The 21,304-nt window shown below is 41.7% G+C and overlaps 1 protein-coding gene across 2 annotated transcripts in view; it reads left to right on the top strand.

Annotated features, from left to right (window-relative positions):
* Positions 1-3,989: 3,989 nt before the first annotated feature.
* The window catches only part of TERT (telomerase reverse transcriptase), a 31,891-nt gene continuing 14,576 nt past the window's right edge, over positions 3,990-21,304 (top strand). The window contains exons 1-8 of one of the 2 annotated variants that reach the window (XR_011092816.1): positions 3,990-4,460; positions 5,191-7,027; positions 9,615-9,810; positions 13,350-13,539; positions 16,868-17,050; positions 18,042-18,203; positions 18,578-18,673; positions 20,301-20,386. Coding sequence is in view for 1 of the 2 variants with exons in the window: in XM_068671211.1 (XP_068527312.1) it covers positions 4,098-4,460; positions 5,191-7,027; positions 9,615-9,810; positions 13,350-13,539; positions 16,868-17,050; positions 18,042-18,203; positions 18,578-18,673; positions 20,301-20,386 (3,113 nt within the window). In the remaining variant the exon portion in view is untranslated. The remainder of the gene's footprint in view (positions 4,461-5,190; positions 7,028-9,614; positions 9,811-13,349; positions 13,540-16,867; positions 17,051-18,041; positions 18,204-18,577; positions 18,674-20,300; positions 20,387-21,304) is intronic. The other variant, XM_068671211.1, reaches the window with a different exon arrangement.

Raw genomic sequence — 21,304 nt, 5'->3', positions numbered from 1 at the left:
TTGCTACAGCTTCAAGTTTTTGAAAGCCATTTTACTCTCTTTTCCTAATGGCACTTCTCACAACAGTTTTGTTAAACCCTTTCCAAAGGGGGCTTTAAAAGAGATAAATACACATTTGCAGTAAACATCTCTTGTGTCTTTAGATAGTCTACTGAAGCTAGACGTAAACATTACTTTTTATTTCCTTTCACTTCAATGTTGGGCTGTAGAAATGGCATTTTGTTTTTATCTCTGCACTACAATCTGCTGTTCCCAGGGTAACTTCCTTTCTGAGAGGCTTGTCAAAAAGCAGGATGTGGATAAGATTAAGTGTGCCCTGAAGGATGAAGACTGTTGAGGAGAACTGTGACTTCAGTATTCATTCAGATCTGGGTTTTCCTGTACAAGGGTGATGGTTATACTGGAGTGAGCCTAGAACACGCCACTACAGGCCACTAAGATGATTAAGCAAGTGGAGTATCTGATACAGGTGCTGAGGTAGCTGGGATTGTCTAGCTTCAAGAAGGAAAGGCTCAGGGGAGATCTTATCAAAGTATATAAATAGCTAATGTAATGTACGACAGGCCCAAACTCTTCTCAGTGGTATCCAGGGACAGGAAAAAGAGGTAGTGAGCCCAGGAAATTCTACTTAAACATACAAAAATAATCCTTTTACTCTTTGGGTGGTAAAACACTGGACAAGTTTGAGCAGAAAGGTTGTGGTGTCTCCATCCTTTGAGATATTTAAAACCTGGTAAGACATGGCACTAAGACACCTCCATAGATCTCTTCCAGCTTTAGCTTTAGTTGGAAGAGACTCATGATTCTGTTTTTCACTCTGTTCATGACTCTATGATTCTACTCTTTTCCTTATTCATCCTCCTAAAAATAACTTCTATTCCATGTTACTTTCCCCATCTCTTTCCTGAATTCTCTCTCTGGAGCAATGGTAGACACACAGAAAAGCAGGACGGTACCTATGGAAAGAAATAGGAGAAAAGAGACCTTGTTAGTTTGGCCACATTAGTATTCCTCTTCTCCCTTTCTCCCCACAAAAAAAAAAACCCTGCTGTAGTCATTGTCGCCAAGAAGGCATCAGCAGGAGGCATCACCTACTTAGGCACTTACCAACAGTTGGTAGAAAGGGTCAAGGTAAATGATGACCCAAAGGCCTTCTCAGAAATTCAGCAATACCCACAAGCATCTGCCACGTGCATGTCAACCAGCTTTGACAACATGGATCTGCTGCTGCCAGAGCATAGGGACAAAGAGTTGTAACCTCCCCTGCAAACAGCATGTTCTCAGCTGTGGTACCACCACAGTCCCACTGCTTCCTTGTACATTGGTCCTGGGCTGCACCTCCCAAGGAAGACCCCCAAAATGAAAGGTGTGGGCCAATACTCACCTCTTCAAGGACACGCTAACTACCAAGACCTCACAGGTGGTCCTTCTCATCTTCATGCCCACTGTCCCACACATTTGACTGTCCCTCTCTGAACTTCTTCTAATTCTGGTACATCCCTTGTGAGACACGGAGGCCAGAAGAGCACAACTGCATTCAAGGTGTAGGTGAACCATGAATTTATGCTGTTAGGGGATCCTGTTGTTTCCCCTAGCAGTGTGGTTATCCCCAGGCATCTGGAATTCACTTGTGAAGTCGTCTCTTGTGAGAATTTAAGGGTATCTGTAGATCAGCTCATGTTGGGTACCTCCAAGTATGGACCTGCTCGAGGCTTCCTCTGGGTTCTTATACCCATACAAACTTTGCTTCATCAGCCATAGTCCCATCAGTTGCTGGCACATGTACACCATGCTCTATCAGATCGGCAGTTCTTTGTTGTGGGGTGGAGTGGTTTCTTTTACTTGCTGGTTATGGCTCTCATCCAGCACAGTTCCCTGTCAGTAGTCCCCGTCCCCATCCAACCCTAGCATAATGCCTCTTGGAGCTGCTCAGTCACCACTACATACCACGTTCAGGTTACTGGGAGTTCACACTGCAGCCCAAGACTTGACTAAATTTATTCTGCACTCCGCTGCTGTCAACAATACTAATGACAAGCAATAGCCGCCCAAATTCCTTACATACCAGCAGCTTGTTGCCCTTCCAATGCAATGGCATAATGGTGTCCTATCATTCCTTAGGTTTTTTGTTTCTTTGTTTTTGTTTGTTTGTTTTTGTTGTTTGTTTGTTTTTTTTGTCTGCTGCTGAGTGCAATGTTGACTTCTTTCATGGAACCTCAGGATCTCACTCCTGAGTGGTAACAACCAGCTCGGATCCCACCAGTTTACATACAAACCTAGAAGTGCATTTCAGCTCTACACCACACTTGATTTAACAGCATTTAATTTCATCTGCCATGTAATTTCTCAATCACTTAGTCTTGTGATGTTCTTCTACACTTTTCTAGTCTGCTTGTGTCCCTGATACTTTAAATAACTTCATCCCATCAGCAAATCTTACTGCTTACCGCTTTCATACAGCATTTCTGGGTTATCATTTATGAAAGTTACGCAGTGCTGACTGACATGGAACTCTAGTGGTGATCTGCTTCTGTTGAAAGAACTGACCATTTATCCTTACCTCTGTATCTTACCTTTTAAACAGTAATATATCCATATCAGCACCTTCCTTTTTAGTGTTTTGGTTTATTTTATTTTATTTTATTTTATTTTATTTTATTTTATTTTATTTTATTTTATTTTATTTTATTTTATTTTATTTTATTTTTTCTCTTCTTTTACAACATTTCCTTACAAAGGCTTTTGGAAATTCAGGTAAAATATACCAACCAGATCACTGTAATTTCCATGACTTCTCAACCCTTTATAGAGCACCAAGACTCTTCTAAGGCAGGACTTCCTTTTAATAGCACCGACATTGACTAATCAACTCGCATTTCTCCCAGCGTCTATTAGTCATATATTCTGTTATTTCTACTACTTTACATGAAATAAGCATCAGGCTTAGAGACCTGCAGTTCCCCAAAACTCCACTGCAACCCTCCTTTAAGGTTTTGTGTGAATATTGTCACCGTGAAGCCTTTAGATACCAAGAAAAGTTTTGAGTAGGTTACACTACCACGAGCAATTCAGATCTTTCATTCCAGAGTTTGACAAGACCCCGGGACCAGCCAGTTGGTTACTTTTAGGGTTTACTCTGCTCATCTTCATCATAACCTCTTCTACAATTACTCTAATTTCAGACAGACCCTCTACCAAGTGCAGATCCTAAGAGGGGTTCCTTGGATGTGAATCCTCCTGATTTCATCCACAGGAAATCTACCTTAATAAACTAGCACGACTCAATCAAAAACTTGGTCTTCAACACCCGTGTCGACTGTAGCTCAGGCAATCCCCAAGACACGCAGCATGAATTATTCACTGAAAAGACGCCGCTTAGCCGCTTGAGAAATCAAAGACGAAGTGCCTGGCCAGATGTTGTGCCAGACACGCGTTTGTGCCGAAACCAGGGCTGGTTTCCTGCCTCGCAACCTCCCACGTCGACCATGGTCTGCTGCACCCACCCTGCCACGCGCGGTGCTCGCAGCACATTTCCACAGCACCCTTGGATGCTTTGGAAAGCGCACATCTCTTCCAGAGGTCCCTCAGCCTCTTGAGGGAGAGAATGGCCATGATGATGTGCCTGTAGGGCACAGGAGGAGAGAAATCACTGAGGGAGCGCATTTCCCTCAGCAGTTCCCTCAGCAGTTCCCTCAGCATCCTCCCTCAGCATCCTCCCCACAATATCTCCCCTCAGCCCGGGGGTCGGGAGGCCGGTGCTGGAGGAAGGAAGGAAGGAAGGCAGGCATGAAAGCCAGTGCTGGTGCCTGTGGGGGAAGGCAGGGTGGGGGGAAGCACTGGGGAGCTGGACAGCAGCCCCCATCCCACCTGGACCCGCCCCGCCCCGCCCCGGCCTCCGCCCCTCCTCGACCACGCTAGGGCAGCGCAGCACGCCGCCCGGGGGGCTCCTTTGTGAAGAGAGGGCGTTCTTAATTTATTTATTTATTTTATTATTATTATTATTATTATTTATTTTTTTTTTTTCACGCTACGCCTTCTTTAAAAAGCTGGCGTCCGGCCGTAGCCCTCCATCCGGGGGAGCGCGAAGGGGGGCGGCGATGGAGGAGGGCAGGCGGGAGGGCGAAGGGAGGGGAGCGGCGGCGGCCGCCCCAGGTGCTGCTGCTGCTGGTGATGGCGGTGCTGGTGGCACTGGTAGCACTGGTGGCACTGGTGGCGGGCGTCCCCACCGCAACATGGCTGGCGCGGAGCCCTTCGGCGCCGTGCTGGGCGCCCTGCGGGGCTGCTACGCGCAGGTGGCCCCGCTGGAGACCTTCGTCCGGGGGCTGGGGGAGAGCGGCGCCGAGGAAGCCGAGGTGGTGCGGGACAACGACGCCGCCTCCTACCGCACCTTCGTGTCCCAGTGCGTGGTGTGTGTCCCCCACGGCGCCCGCGACATCCCCCGGCCCTTCAGCTTGGAGCAGGTATGGGGCGGGGGGGGGGGGGGGGGCTGCCCCCAGGGAATGGGGCGCCTCCTGCCCCGAGAGCCCCTGCTGTGGGGTCGGGTGTGGAAGAGCAAAGCGTGGCTCCACGGGGCAGCTAGGAAGGAGAAAGGCCGCTTTTCTGCCTCTTCAGTGTTTCATAAATCGTTGCTTGGGGCAGGAGAAATGGTTGGGAGAGGAGCAAAGGGCTGGGAGGCACCGCGGGGGTGAGCAGGGCCGCGCTGCCGAGCGGGGCGGTGCGGTCCCTGCCCGGCTGTGGGGTGTTGTTGTGAAGCTGTGAGCTGGGTTGTTGTGCTAAAACTCCTTTATTTTTGCGTGAAAGGAAGCGCAGGCCTCAGCCCTGGTGGTAGAGCCTGCGCCAGCGCAGGGTTAGGGGCAGAGAGAGCTGGAAGCCCTGAGCCTGGGCTGCTGAGAGAGCAAAGAGGCAAAGTGTCGGGTGCTTCCTGGGCACAAGAGCCAGGATCAAAAGGGCAGGCATTAAAAAGACTTCCTGAAAGCGGTCGCCTCAGGTGGCTGTACGTAAACACCTTGCCGTAGACTTCAGTCTTGTGCTTGCGAATCGGTAACGCTGCTTTGAAAAGGTTTAACCTGAAGCTGAAGGCTGGGGGCTGCGTGCATTTGGTGTGCCCGGCTATTTAAAGCACGCGCCGTCATTTGTAGAAGAGTCGTTGATTAAAAACTAATCTTCCTTTTTTTTTCTTTCTTTCTTCAGTTATCTAGTCAGAGCGAAGTCATCTCAAGAGTCATGCAGAGGCTGTGTGGGAAAAAGAAGAAGAACATCCTCACCTATGGATACTCCTTGCTGGATGAAAACAGTTCTCACTTCCAAATCATGCCGCTCTCGAACGTGTACAGCTACCTGCCCAACACCGCAACAGAAACCATGCGTATCAGTGGCCTCTGGGAAACGCTGCTGAGCAGGATAGGGGATGACGTGATGATGTATTTATTGGAACACTGTGCGATCTTTATGCTGGTTCCCCCTAGTAACTGTTACCAAGTCTGTGGGCAACCAATTTATGAACTTATTTCACAAAATGTAGAATCAGCCCCAGCGTTTGTTAAACAGCGGCTTTCAAAGCACAAACGTAGTAGCTTGCTTAAGTATGCCCAGAAAAGGCTAACGTTTCACAGAAAGAATCTTTCAAAGTCACGTCAGTCAAAACGCAGGCAAAGACTTGAAGCTAATGTCTCCAGCGTGAGAAATAAAACCAGCAATAATATACAAAGCCTAGGGTCCGCTGCTCTGGAAAAACAGAGTAGCTCCAATGCAGGTTTGTCAGCTACAGCACCATCCTTAAAAAGGAAGCTTGCTAGGGAGCAACTGGAAGTCACGGCTAAGAGAGCAAGATTAGAAGAGAGGGAGGAACAGGCTTGTAATACTGCTCCTAATGTAAACCAGAGCATTCCCAAGAGGTATGGAACCGGCTGTGTAGCATCACGTTCTGTAAGTCTGACTAAAGAAAAAAACATTTCTCAAAGAAGTAACAGTGATATGTCTCGTCCTTCTTTAGTTCACAATTCTCATCGCGGGAAGAAGTCTGTGGCAGACAAAAGCTCTTTCCTGCAAGGAGCTGAGAGTAACAGACATTTAAAGCCCAGCATTGAAATGCAAGCAGGATCCAGCAGGAAGGGAGTAGAGACACGCAGGCCTATACCTCGGTTGGATTGGATACCAATCGAACCGGCGGAAAGTAGTTCTTCAGGACACAAAAAGCAGGAAAGTCCCCTAGCTCATCTGGCAGAGGAGGTACCAAATAGGGTTTTGCCATCTACAATATACATTGACAGGAAGTTTCTGTATTCTCGCAGGTATTGGGGGGAACGTTTCCCGAAATCCTTCCTATTGAATCGCCTGAAGGGTAGCCAGGCAGGTGTAAAGCGGCTAATAGAAACGATATTCTTAAGCCAAAATCCATTTGGGCAAAAGCGCAACCAAGGTCTGCCACAGAAAAAACAGAGAAAGAAGAAGCTTCCCAAACGCTTCTGGAGAATGAGAAGTATATTTCAACAACTCTTAAAGAATCATGGAAAGTTCCCTTACGTAGCTTTCTTGAGACAAAATTGCCCTCTTCGGATATCTGACACCATTTTGGGAAAAGCCAAGCTGCTCAGTCGGGCACCTTTGCCTGGGCAAGCAGAGGCTCGCAAGCAAGCAGAACAGCTTGGGAAGGAGCCTGCTGAGCGTGTGGCAAGCAGCAGATGTGAATCTGGTCACACCAACGTGCCCAGCAGTGTACGCGCTCCTCTCGCAGCATCTGCGTGCGGGGAGCCGGGGGGTGAGGAGCAGATCCCTGCAGAGGCGTCTGATTCAGTCCTCAGGGAGCTTCTCAAGGAGCACTGCAGCCACTTCCAGGTGTACCTCTTTGTGAGGGAGTGCGTGGAGCGGGTGATCCCCACCGAGCTCTGGGGTTCAAACCATAACAAGCGCCGGTTCTTCAAGAACGTGAAAGCCTTCATTTCCATGGGGAAGTACGCTAAGCTTTCCTTGCAGGTGTTGATGTGGAAGATGAGAGTAAATGACTGCATGTGGCTTCGTCTGGCCAAAGGTATTTAACCTCGCAGAATTAAGGGGTGGGGGGTCGGGTGGCTGGTCAGGTCTAAGGTGCAGAGGGGAGGGCATTGAATCTGGGTGCAGAGTCGTTGGGTTCACTGCCAATAGCTGGAGCTGCAAGAGCAAACCTCATAGCACTTGCCATTAACTGATGGTGGAGGAATACTTATACCTGCCTTCTGTGTGCTGAAAACGTAAGTTTTCATTATTTTCGTTTGTGTTTAATTGGATGACAGTTTCAGACAGAAACTAGAATTTAGAACCAGGACCTTCAGCAAAACTCCTTCCCTTCTGCTCCCCAAATTACCATAACTGTCACCTAAGCATTAAGGAGCAAATGCAGTCTGCCTTTTCGTTAATATAAGTGATAAGAAAGTGCTAAAAGCAAATCCGGATGCCTGTAGAGTCACGTGTATCTCTGGGAGTAAACCATCATCCCACCGCGTTTTTTTTTTCTCCCTCACATCTACCTTGTGAAAAAGACGTGGGTATGGGACCTAGGCAATGCCTGTGGTTGCCAACCATCAGTTACCTTTCTAGAGCCCTCCTCTGGGAACAGGAGACCCTTATTAATCACAGCTTTCAGGTGGTGGTGCAGCTGTCATCAGGGCTGGCCACCTTCCCAGGAGGGTGGGAGTGCCAGCTGATTGCCCCGAGTTCTGTGTGAATCCCTCCTGTTCAGTCATCACAGGTGGTGAGAGGTAAATTTTGCTTCCCTGAGGAAGCCTTTCTGAAGCCAATGTCCTAGGACATAATTCTGGGCTGAAGCTGTGGTTCTGTGGTTGATTGCTGCGGGATCTCATGGATATTGTAATTTATTTCTTTTTACGTTTATTACATTCTGTTCTCCATCTGTGAAATGTGGAGTGCACTTCCTTAACTGCTACGTTTACATAATTTATTCCTACCTAGCAATATACTCGGATCCTGCAGCAACCAGGGATGAAAATGGTATTCCTTTTCAGAAAGATTCAGTCAGGTTCTGAAATTACTCCAGGTCCTTCGTAATGAAGGAGGAAAATACAGTCTGATATTTGAGACCTGATGTCAGAAGTCGGGGAGGTACACATCTATAAGAAACTGCTAATTCTCCAAATACACAGACACGGAAACTTTGGCTCAGAAACGTGCTTTTCAAAATGCTGAGGAGTTAAATACTTCAAAAGGGTTTTTACAGTAAAAAAGCATTGGGTTTGTAGTTACTTGGAATGCCTTAACTTTGAAAAAAATTAATACCATCTTACTCAGTGGTCTGGTTCCAGGAAAAGCAACACATAAGCCTAACTTTATTTATTTATTTTTTTTAACTACTCCCATGTGCCTGAAGTTTAAATGCACATTTAATTGCTTTGCTGCGTTGCAGGCATTTTTCTCTCCTAAAGAAGTGGTGGTGGTTTCTTGTAAATCATGACTACAGTTCAGGGAATTGACAGCTGCTGTCAAAACATCAGAAAGCTGGTGATGTAGTTCCAGTACAGCTATTTAACATGCTGATTTAATTTGTGTATTTTGTGGCCTGCACGTTATGACTTTTCAGTTGAATCTTCTAAGAGCCATAGAGTTCTTCATTGATGTTTTCTGGCTTCTGCTGAAGTGAACACTTTCATCTCTTTATGGCAGTTTTTTTTTAGGTGCCGTATATACATGAAAGTGTCTCCGCCCCGAAGAGCACAAAAATCAAGCAGGGTAGAGGGCTGGAAATTTATTTCCCTTTGTTAAGTTTCAGTCTTAATCCTCAGCTCTCTTGTGTCCAAATTTGGCTGTTTTTAACACATTTGTGCAGTAATCATGATTAGTGCTGTGCAGCTAATTGATGTTTCTGCAGAGTCTCTTTAACTATCCTGTTGCATTATGCCAAATTCTACTTTTAATTAGAAAAGTATCAGTGAGAAGTTGCAAAAATTCTGAATTTGTAGGGTAGAATTTTACTCTATACTTGGCCTGCCTGCATTTAGACATCACAAAAAAAAGCCTGTGGGCTTAAATTTGATAGCAGCTAGAAATGTTCTAGCCTCGTAATTTTCATGCCATGTAAATATTACGAGAGCTGACAGACTTACTCTGATTTTTTTTGACTGCAGCAATGTTTTATATAGGTTGTCTGAAATACCTCTTTCCCCAGCTCAGCCCAGTTTAACCCTCTCAATTATTCTTACGATATACCTAAGAATTCTAATTCTTTTGCATATTTATTAAATACATATATATATATATATTCTAATAGACTTTATTTCCATTTTATCCTTCCCTTCAAAATGATCCTGACATTGTGCATTAAAGATCTTGCACAAGCAATGAAAGTAAGTCTGCAGGCTGCTGGTAGCATGTATTTGTTTTATGTGCATCCATTTATCACTGCTAATTAGTTTCCATCTTTATTCATTAAGCTTGGGTCATGTTATTTAATACTAGTGCAAAATCAGAGCTGCATCTGTGGAGTTGTTCTTGCTTTTTTTTTTTTCCTTTCCATTAACCTCATGCTAAGAAATGAGCGTGTGTATGTTCTGTTTATTTTATTTATTTATTTATTTACTAATATAAGTAGTTATTTGCTATAACTACCTTTCAATCTTTTGTTGAAGGTAATCACTTTGTTCCTGCCTCTGAACACCTTTACCGTGAAGAAATTTTGGCTAAATTCCTATACTGGCTGATGGATACGTATGTTGTTCAGTTGCTCAGATCATTTTTCTATGTCACCGAGACCATGTTCCAGAAAAACATGCTCTTCTACTACCGAAAGTGTATTTGGGGCAAGTTACAGGACATTGGAATTAGGTAAAATTAGAAAACTAATCAAACTTTAATGAAATGTATGGAAGTCTCATGTTTTGCACTGTAAAGTTACAACTCTGCTTTTCCTTATTGCCCCTTTATCCTCCTCCCATTTGCTTAATTTTCCAAAGGAAGAATCGACCTGTATTGGTAATATGCATGGCCTGTAGATCCATAAATGTGTTTTGTGAGAAAACTTAGGCAAATTGGAATGTCTTTGGTAGGAGAACAGAGACCTTTGCAATGATAAAATCCATTATGAGAAGGATTTTGTTCTGGTAAGTCAAATTTTTACACCTTTTAACCATCAGTAAAGCATAGTGGCAGCATCCCAAAGTAACCTTGGGAAAGCTAATTTAAAAAACACAGAATTTTCTTTAACTGCTTCAATTAAAAAAATGAAATCTGCTGCAATACTCTGTCCATTATTTCAGACAGTAGCCTTATGGGGATTTTTTTTTTAAATTACTATAAGATTGAAGGGTTTAAAAGCTGCAGCTTCTTTTTTTTAGTGCAGCTGTGGAATTCCATGCTGCTTTTATTTGATCTTAAATGCGTGTGTGTGTGCTTTATTTAGCATCTTATTTAAGACCAAATCTTAAGCAATTGAATGAGAAAATAACGAAAATCAAAAGGCACCTTCAATGAACAGTATTATGTGTACATCTCCAGAGTTTACATCCCTCGGGATTTCATGGTAAATTGCTGGTGTCCAGGAGAGCTCTTGAACTGCTGGAAATGGGCGCACCTGATGCCTTGTGTTCTGCCATTTTAAATGGTGCAGCTTTTACATTTGTCTGTTGATCTCCAGTATTGTCTGTGTTTTTTGGTAATTTTTAATGCTTTTTACAATCTCCATGCTCCCTGAGGTTGACGCTGGTATCTCTCCCGTGCAACTGCCTTGCCTGTGTGTTTGCACTTCATGGGGCCCTGGAGCTGTTTGCAGTTACAGCCCATGTAAGCAAATTAAACAGCAGCAGCAGAACACAGTTTTCAACCTGGAATACTTTGTTTGTCCTGTCTTCAAACTAACAGCATTAGTGTTGTAATGAGTGGTTTATGTAGTTTTAATGTACTTTACAAGCTAATTTTTTTGTGTGTAAAGTGCCACCTAGCAATAAATCTTACGGGTTAGGTATAATGCTCTTTTTAATGGGGTGTATGGTTAAAAGAAAACGAGTAGTTTTGGTTTTAGCCCTTTCTTTCCGATCACCAATTTCCTCCCCCTCCCCAAAAAGAAACCCAGTGCATAAGGACAAGGTGCTCTGACCACAAGGGACCCTAATCTGTGTTGATCGTGCTTCTTCCTATTTCTGCCCTGAGTATTTCCACCATGCAGGAACCAGCACTTTCAGCACTCTGTTCTCAGAGCATGCTGTGTAACGTGAGGTTACTGATCCAGCTGAGTGCGTTCAGACAGGTGGCAAGCTGCCTGTTTCACATGGGAGGAGAAAATTTGGGATTTAGAGACGCTGGGAAACAGCTGTTCAGGGCTGCCTGTGTTGCCTTGACCATTTCTAGACTCTCTGGGCACCATCCCCTCATTCCCAAGCAGCATTTTCAGAGCTTCTGATGATTGAGTGCCACAGGCTGTTGAGCTGCTTCCATTTTCCCTGGAGGAAAGAGTATCTGGCTTCAGTTGTTTCCTTGATGACTGCTCTGCAGCTGTCTTGGTTCTTCCTCCTCTCCAGCTGGAGCTGCTCATGGTCAGATTGCTGTCAGGAGGCCAGGCGTAGCCACTGATGCCTTCCCACTTACTTTTGTCTTCCTTTGGAGGAGAGAGGATGGATGAAACAGACCAGGACTTCACTCATGGGTTTGCCTTTGCATTGCATTGTCTTCAGAGGACAAACCCCTAGCAGTGCTGTGAGGACAAACTAGGGATGGTTCAGTGGCCACTACATCAGTGCGTGTTCAAAATCACCAGCCCTGCCATAAATGCCATGAAATAAGCAGTGGGTGTTGATGAAGGCAAAATGACATCAAGCTCCACAACTGACCAGAGGCAGTAATGTTAAGATCTGTGAATAACTGGCCATGATCTTCACTTTCAGAGGAAATCATATTTTTAAGAGGTGGATTTTGTGGTGTGGTGTGTTTTTTGTTTTGTTTTGTTTTTTCTTCATTCTGGTGTCTTAAATGCAAAGGGATGAAGGTTTGATTTGGTCGTTTCTGTTGAACTGGTGTTGTTTATTTTATCTTAGTGATCTAGCTAATACTATCGTATGTACTCTCTGTACTTTGGGAATTTTATTCCAAGTTTGAATACAAATCCAAAACACTTGCTCAGCTTGCAGGACCAGGATGCCTCTATGTCCCCTTTGGCATGCACTGTATCACTTGGACCCCGACAGTCTTGAGCACCTGGCTTATATGTGGCTTGTGTTGGCGTGCACAAGAGAAAAATATTTGTGTGCTTCACCTGCATGCTTGGCTTCTCAGATGTCTCCTAGAGCATGCTTACCAGTTTTTCACCATCCATCCATCCATCCATCCATCCATCCATCCATCATCTTTTGTGATAGCATGGCATCCATTTGCTAAAGCAGCCTGTGGACTTATGTGAGATATGGAAAATATGAATGCAAATTTAGAGTTGCATCCTCTGCCTTTCAGGGATTTGAATTCTCATTTCACTTCCCAGGGGGGTGTCCTAACAACTGGGCTGTAGGGCTTTGTGAAATGGCACATCCTTTCCTTCTGAGCAATGCAAGCAGTGTAGGACACTTATCCAAGTCTTTTTTTGTGGCAGGTAGGGCACTTTAACCATCTTAAGTAAAAGCAAGGTTGTTGTGTCACCTCCTTTTCCTGCCTTACTGCATGGGAGGAGAGTATTGGTTTGGACTAAGCTACGCTGAGCTGTAAATCCTGAGGGGGTGGCTGTGAAGGGCAAGCACATTTCCCAGTAAGATAAATTTGTGACTTGGGAGTCTTCAGTTCTTTATTGTTTTCTGCTGGTTACTTTAGCTGATGCCTGCTCATCAGGTCAATTCTTTTGAATCCTGTTACCGTGTACCTAAAAGCCCTCATTTTTTTTATCTAGTATCTCAGTTCTCAGTATCTTTTAATAGGTAGTAGGTCTCCTAAATGTCAGGAGTAGAACAGCTCATTACACTGTCTAAGTCCTGCCATGGGTCTCTCTTTACATAGTATTAAAAAAGTCCGATTCAACTTGGTTTATATCTTTCAAGCTTTCGAAACCATGTAAAATGTCTGTCTGTAGTTTTATATTATACAAAAATCATAACGTTCAAATATACTTGCCTGATTTGTGGATAAATCTTTGTGTTAATTTAGGTGTGTTTATTTTTTTGTTACCTTAATCTTCTTCATGAAGAAATATATACTCTATTATTATATTACATTGTCATTAAGATAACCGTGGAACTGTTTGGAAATTCAGATTTCCATGGCAGTTTCTTTAGAAACTTGTGATTATCTTCTTAGTAAAATGCCTGGGTTCAGTTACCATTAAGAGATGAAACTTTTTAACTTTTATTGCATTTCCTATTGCTTACACTCAATGCGTATTTGTATTTTAGAAAGCATTTTTCCAAAGTGAAGCTACGTCCTTTAACTGCAGAGGAGATGGAAGCGATCCATCAAAAAAAATACCTTCCTATGGCGTCAAAGCTCCGTTTCATTCCCAAAGTCACTGGACTAAGACCCATCGTCAGAATGAGCGGTGTTGTTGAAGCACAAACGTTGAGCAAGGAAAGCAGAGCAAAGAAGGTGTTTATTTTTCTGATTTTTTTATGTGGATTTGTTAGATGTGAGTTGGTTTTTGCGTTGTCGTTAATATGAAACTAGTGGTGAACTGAGATGCTGAAATCAGAAGGACAGAATGTGCCTACCCATTGCAACTGAGCATAGCTTCTCCTTTCCCACTGCTTAATTTTCATTACCCTCCAACTCCAGAACTGCATACTTCTGCTTGTAAGCCTGCTGTAAGGAGACGAGTCTAGCAGAGTGGCGTGGCCTGCACAGTGAGCATGTCTTCTCTCTTTTCTTTCCATCTGTATCTCTCAGCTTGCTAACTGTGTCTGATTGTGGTGGATGTTGGCCATTCGTGGGGGTAGAAGGACAGAAAACTCAAAGATATTGTGTAAGGGTGAGGGACAGATGAGTCTGGCCTGTTGGGGTTTCCCTGAATGCTGATTGTGCATGTTGATGGCAGTTCACAAAATAACCCATTCAACAGGCCAGTTAACTGCAAGATGCAGTGGGAGCCCAATTCCACACTCTCCCATGACTTAATTAGTTGTTTTTCCTTAAGGCTGTGTCCCATTTAGAGCACAAGATGAAACACTGCTCAGATGGGTGAGAGTTCAGTGGCTACTTAGTACTCCTAGTTCAGTGTGTGATCCCAGACAGTGCTTTCAGGACAGCAACTAAAAGCTGTTCTGAAGTGGTTACTTTCATCATAGTCTTTCAGTGGCTATCACGCAGTCTGATTTCAGAGCATGCACACAGTTAATTTGGGAATGGCTGTAGTGCTGGAAAAGGTTCTGTTGCTCCTGTAACAGAATGGCATGAAGGATGACCCGAGACCTGAATGCACTTTTTTTTAAAAAAAAAAAAAAAAAAAAAGTTAAAAGTCAACCATGGTAGGTGGCCAAGTGGCTTCATAGGAAAACATCACGAAGCGTGGCTAATGATTTTCTGATTTTCATAAATCCAAGAAAGGCTGTAATAGTGTTATGTTGCTTCTGAGACAGAGACGGGCACAAAAAAAAAGTGTGTTGTGCAAAACATATTCAACAATTTGGGGCTTACAACCTACTGGAATTAGTGTGGGTTTTTTTTGTTTGTTTCTTTTTTTATCCAAAACTTTCATGGCTGCACAGTTTGTTTCTGTCATGGCCTCTTATCTTGCAGTCTGTTCCAGTTTTTCATCCTGTCCCATATCCAGCTATTCTCTGCTCTCCAGTTTTCTCCAGGCGCTTAAAGTGTAGGAGGAAGACCAGCCTCAGGTTCTTTCTATCTGACAGTGTTCCCGGCTTTGGAATTTGCAAACCAGTCTGGAATTGTAGGGATAGACTTTGCCAGCTTCCATAGCTCGGCACTGGAATGCGTCAAGATGAATTGTCAAGAGATAATCTTTCAAATATCCAGCAAATCAACTTCTGGCTCTTGGGCAGCTCTCAAACTTGGCTGCAAAAAAACGTGGTGAATTAAGTCCAGTTCTGTGAGTTTGTCCTCAGATCAGTGTAAATTTTGTTTTGGTTTAAGGGTTTTATGTAATGGCTTTTCATCCTTCTTCCCTTTCTGTTTGAATCTTTGTGTGTATGTATATATGTATTTCTATATATACGCACAGATACATAAATATTTAATGGGAAGCCTGAAGCACTGGGTGTGGGGAGGATTCTTAGTGATCTGTTCAGTTTGAGAGTATGTAATTTTTTTTACTGCATTCTGCAGATATTGTAGCAGACCCTCAGGCTTTGCAAAGATGTTGGTAGCTCTGTGGATTAGATTTGTTTTGGGAAGTTGCGAGACTGTGTGGAATTCCTACCAATATTAAAGCAAGAGGCCATTGTGAATACTGTGACTCCAAGTCTCTCAGGCCTCGTTCAGGCTAGGTTTTGAACTCTAAAGCCTCATTTGTCCTTTACTGATTTACCCACACGCACCCATATGGCCATCAGTTTAGTGAAAAGGTGTTAAAGCAACCATTTGGGACATGCTCATTAAGAAAGAAGGGAGGAGCTTCTCACCTGATAATTTGTTCTTGCTGCTTCTATTTATCTTTGAGCTACATCTCTACCCTTCTGGCTGTTTTTTCTTAGGAACACGCCCTATGCCAGAAAAGAGATAACAAAATTTCAGGAATCACTGAAATCCAGAATCACTGGATTCAGGAACGTATCTTAAATTTCAGCTGTCTTTTTTTTTTTTTTTTATGGACTAGTCAAAAATATTTAGCAAGATCAGCCAATGAATTAACATAACTACGTACCTTATGCAAAACAGTAAAGTTGGATCATGTTGTTCTGCAGTCAGTGACAGGATGTTCTGGTTTCAGTTAGAACAGAGTTAATTTTCTTCCTAGTGGCTGGTAGAATGCTGTGTTTTGGCTTAGGATGAGAAGAGTGCTGATAACACCCCGATGTTTTAATTGTTGCAGAGCAGTGCTTACACCAAGCCAAGGACATCTCAGCTTCTTGCTCTGTCCTGCCAACGAGCAGGCTGGGGGTGCAGTAAGAGCTGGGAGGGGACAGACCCAGGACAGGTGACCCAAACTAGCTTTAGCTGCCGGCCGGGTTAAACCACGACACAGGAGCACACTAAATATTTTTGGTGTGCTTTAGCTTTTCCAGCTTTTCACTGACACCTCTAATTGATTTTTTTCAGTGCAAAAGTAAATTTCTTCAGATGAATTGTTAAGCTTCCATATGTAGCAATTTCAGTACGTTTGTGTCATGATGACGATGCTACCATTGAGATTAAGAAACCTTTTATATTCTGTGTATGCAATTTGGAGGACTTCTATGTTCTAAACATTCATTAGCATGCAAGTGCGCAGGTTTTTGTTTTTTTTTTTTACTTTTTTTCATCTTAAATTAGTATTTCACTATTCCCATATCTGAGAGAGTTAAATTTTTGCTAAAGTACCCACATAAATTGTCTCCAAAGGCTCAACAGATGATGCAAACGGATTTAGCTTAAAGTCTTAGGCACATGTTCTTGTGGTGGTGGTGGTAACCTTCAGGAGAGAGAATGGATGATAATTAAGAAAAGTTACTTTAGAATTGGTGGTGGTTTTATTTGCTGAAATCCATTTATGTCCACGACTGTTAGACCTTGTTTTCCAGGAGTTAAGTACAGAAAAAAAAAAAGGGATGTTTTGGGGGATACTTTTAAATCCTAAGTCTGTTTTGTCACTTCCAAGTAGTTACTACGACTATATTCAGGCTTTCTGAAGACTGTATTTGACCAGAAAAGTTCAGTAAATACACAAATTCCCTCTCATTTCATCTAAATGAGAAATGTCTGTATTGCATGGAATTTAGAATTTTTCAACCCACTTCAGGGTGATTCTTTTTCATCTCTGTAGATGAATCACTACAACATGCAACTTAAAAATTTATTTAGTGTGTTAAATTATGAACGAACTATAAACACCAGTTACATCGGCTCTTCAGTGTTTGGGAGAGATGATATCTACAAGTCGTGGAAGACGTTTGTTAAAAAGGTTCTCAAATCAGATGGAGAAATTCCTCATTTCTACTATGTAAAGGTATGCCTTTTCTAATCCAGTATTCAACCTCATTTTATGAGTCAACTAGTGCAGATCTTTAACAACGGAGAATAGCTGTGATGTAAGTGCATAATTATTATTATTTTTATGTCAGTTTTTGTGCATACTTAATTGCTTGCTTTGTTTCTCCTGCAGTAGTGCTACACCCAGTGCTGTTTGCTTACCTCTATTCCTTTAATAAATTGTAAATTTTGATTATAATCCTAATTTGAAGACTGAGCCATTTATAACACAGACCTATGATAATATAGTGAGGCTTCTCTTCCAGGTGTCATGTCCTAAAACTATTTTCAGAAATTGTCTCATTAACTTTCAAATGAAAAAATCATCTTATTGACATACTTCTTTTGCATTTTTTTGCTTCTTCAGAAGGTTTTGAATTGTGAGAATGACAAGAAAGAGCAAAGTTAAGATTGCAACATGAGATTTAGAAGAGGCAAAACATCTAGGTTTTCAGCTTTCCAGGAGCCTATAAGATGTTATCTTCACGATTGTATGGAGAGGAAGGTTTCTTAAAATATCTAAACATATAAAAATGTTAGCAGTAAACTTCAGTTAAATGATTGAAAGCTAAGTGTAAGTTTTAGGGCTGTGTGTGCAACTTGCAGTATGTTACCTTTCATCTCCACTGGTATTTAATCACAAAAAAAGTGCTGTGCAGTACAGATGAGCGTAGGACCTGCTCTACCTTCTGCTAATAACAAGGATTATTCTGAAACTGATGGTTATCCATTGCAAGGGAAAACTCACTGATGGCTGAGGAAAGTATCTTCAGTTAAGAAATGTGTTTGCTTTGTCACACATTTGGAAATAATGATGTAATTTCACTCCTACATGTTGCTTTAGCCATGGTTGTATACTATAACAGTAACTTTTTTTTTTCCCCATACTATCACAGCATTTATGGTGATATTGGTGAATATGGAACATCAAATACGGAGCATAATGGAAGCTATTTCTTCTGTTTTAGGCCGATGTGTCCAGGGCTTTTGATAGCATTCCTCACGATAAACTTGTGGAAGTGATTTCACAGGTCTTAAAACCCGAGAAAAAAACTGTCTACTGCATACGGCGCTATGCAGTGGTTATGATCACTGGAAGTGGAAAAACCAGGAAGTTATATAAGAGACATGTATGACTTGCTACTTTCTTCTACATGCTGCTGTTAATGTTTCTGTCCAAAGAATATGTTTGTTTATAGCTTTTTTTTGTGTGTGTGTGTCTAAACTTGAAATAGGTAATTACTTCATAAAACATTTTAATACTGTTGGAAATTTTCTGGAGGGAATAAAACTGCTTTTTATGCTTCAGTGTTACTAAGAATAAATAAAGAAAAATGTGTTGTGGGAACAGAGGGACACGAGGGAGAAATTTTGTTTTAACAATAACAGATCTGTTAGATTAAAACAATGCAGTAAGAGCCAGGTCTTTGATTTTCACTGAATACATTCTGTCTGCTAATGAATCTCCTCTTTTGCTTTTGTCATTTATTTATTTAATATACAGGTTTCTACTTTCAAGGATTTTATGCCAGACATGAAGCAGTTTGTGTCCCGGCTTCATGAGAGTACCTCATTGCGAGATGCAATAATAGTTGAACAGGTAAAGATTAGGAGGCTTCTGTTCATCTGAAAGGGAAAGCTACAGAAGTAGCAGAGGAGCATTTAGGGTTCCTTTTTGTTTGCTTGTTTAAATGAATGTACATATTATGTGGTGACATGACCTGTCTTGTAGTTACCAAGCACTCTCCACAGAAAAATTCGATGTTTCCAACAGGCTTTCAGTGTAAGTGATGCCTGAGGCAAGAACCCTGACAAAATGTCATTCTGGACTTCTCCCGGATTTTCTCATTTCTGTCCTATTCTGTTCTATGTAAACCATCGTTTTTTTTTTTTTTTTCTTTCCTATTGAATTTCATTTCTTGTTGCAAGAGTTTTCAAATGAAGTAAAGAAAGGCTTCAGTGCATGCATTGTCCAAAATGTACAGAAATAAACTGAAAAGTGTATTCTAAGCTAAGCAACTAAGGGAATAGATATGGCACCCTAAATAGCAAACTTCACTTAACAGAAAAATGACTTTAAAAAATCAGCTTATTTTAAAGAGCCCCTTTAAAATAAGGGGCTCATCCTGAGCCCTAGATGAGTAGACTGTTTTCTTCCTCACAGGCTACTCTGTCAAATTTTTCCTCACTTGCCAGTGGAGAATTATGAAGTAATTAATGCTTCTAACATACAAGTAAAATGGTAGTATACAATCTATGTAGGGCTAGAGTGTACAGTGTGAGTGGTGCACATTTTCAAGATCCTGCAAAATACAGAGAGAGCCTAATGAGTACGTGGATGAAAATGAAAACCAGCTGTATGCATGATGTGTATTTTGTTTCGTTCTCCTTCCAGTGGACATCTAAATTAGATGTTAGGTATTAAATGAACAGCAGCTGTCTTCTTCATATGTGTGTGTGAGATTTAAAAAATAAAAAAGTGTTAAGAGAAAAATGCCATGCCAGCATGGATCTCCATGCCCTGAATACATTGTGATAGCATTTCAATACGGTGTTCTCACATAACTTTCAAAAACTGGGTGCATTTGTCAGATGATTAATCTATGCACATAGGGAGTTGTTTTGCTTTAGTTCTTGTGCAATCATTGTTAAAGGGATCTAAATCATTGTTAAAGTGCTCTAAATGAAGCTTTTACTACATGTTTTTAACACAGAAAGCTTCATAAATACTGAGTTAGCTGTCATGCATGGATCATTGCTAATGTTGGGCAAAGGATTTATTTTGCAGCAGAACTGGCAAGTGAGTTTATCAGTAGTTGAGGAATCAAAAAGAACAGGGCAGTTCTTTTGATCCTCTGGATAGGAAGTGACTAAAAGAGGGAGGTATATATTGCTGTAATACAGTACAACAATAAACACTTTAAAAAGTGTTTTAGATGTTATATTCGACTACTTCCCAAGTAACACCAATCAAAACCGCTTTTCTCCTAAAGAAAACCAACTAAAACCTCCATCGTTCATCTATTGGATGTGAGTGGCTTTTTAGGGTGTATATTTAGATTTTTATTTTAGGCGTTTGCTTTGTTTCTTACCCTAGAGATTTTAACTAGACTATTACAGCCTAACTTTTCAGGAAGGTTAATATGCATCTTTTCAGTTTATACTATATTTTTAGTTTCAGCATATTTCTAAAGTACAAATCTTGTTTTGTTTTGTCCCATTTCTAGAGCTTAACTTTCAATGAGACAAGTGCCAGTCTATTTAATTTTTTTCTTCAAATGCTAAATAATAACATCCTGGAAATTGAGCGCAGGTAAGAAAAAAATAGTTTAAAGAGTAAGTGTTGTTGTTGTTGTTTTTCTGCTAAATGGGATAGCTTTAACTGAGTCAGGGAATTTTTAATAGCTGTCTTTTAAAGATTTTTATTTCGTGTTAATTTGAAATCTATTTATCAATTTAATTTAAGCTTTATAAAAGCAGGAAGGGTTTGGACTCACTTATATTTGAATAAAATTTGTCTTTCCCACGTGGATGATGTTATTATACAAAGAATGCGTCATTCTGTTGATCCATAACCTTCATTTAAATCTGCAGATATAGTTCAAAAGAAAAATACTTTTAAAAAAAAGTTGAGATCCACAGAGGTGACCAGAAGGAAGGGAACATCCAAGCAATCATGCAAAAGCATTGTTAGTCCTTTCCCTGTAGTGCAAAATAAAACCTTTTCTGCATGGCCTTGCTATTTGGCAAGTTGCAATAAAAATGCAAAGTAAGAACGACAAGAACTAAAACATCTGGCAACTCCAAAATTAGGAGTTGGGTGTTATTACAGAGGGGGGATGTAATGCAGGTTTCTTGTGTTCCTAGAAATGCTGATCTGGTGTTCACATTTTGCCTCTAGGTGGCAAATGTGTACCAAGTCTTGAAACCAAGTGCTAATATTTTTATTTCTAAACTCGGAGTGAGATATATTAGGATGAATAGCTTCTTCCTTTTGAAAGACAAACTTTAGAATAGTTAAACTCTCAGGATAGAGGGAAAGGGGAAAAAAAGGTTTCAAGGATGCAAATAGAAGAGCATTTGTAAATTTTTCTAGCATTAACTGCCTGACAAGTTAAACGAGGAGATAAATGTGGTTTACAGTAAAGGTCAAAAAACTAGCTGGGATGCAGGTAACCAGTTCATATGCTTTATTGGGCTAAACCATCAGGAATTTTCCTAAAAGTAAAGA

Source organism: Anas acuta, chromosome 2 (assembly GCF_963932015.1).
Source record: "Anas acuta chromosome 2, bAnaAcu1.1, whole genome shotgun sequence".
Classification (NCBI taxonomy): domain Eukaryota; kingdom Metazoa; phylum Chordata; class Aves; order Anseriformes; family Anatidae; genus Anas; species Anas acuta.
Note: the sequence above shows the minus strand (reverse complement) of the source record. Positions and strands in the feature narration are given on the sequence as shown.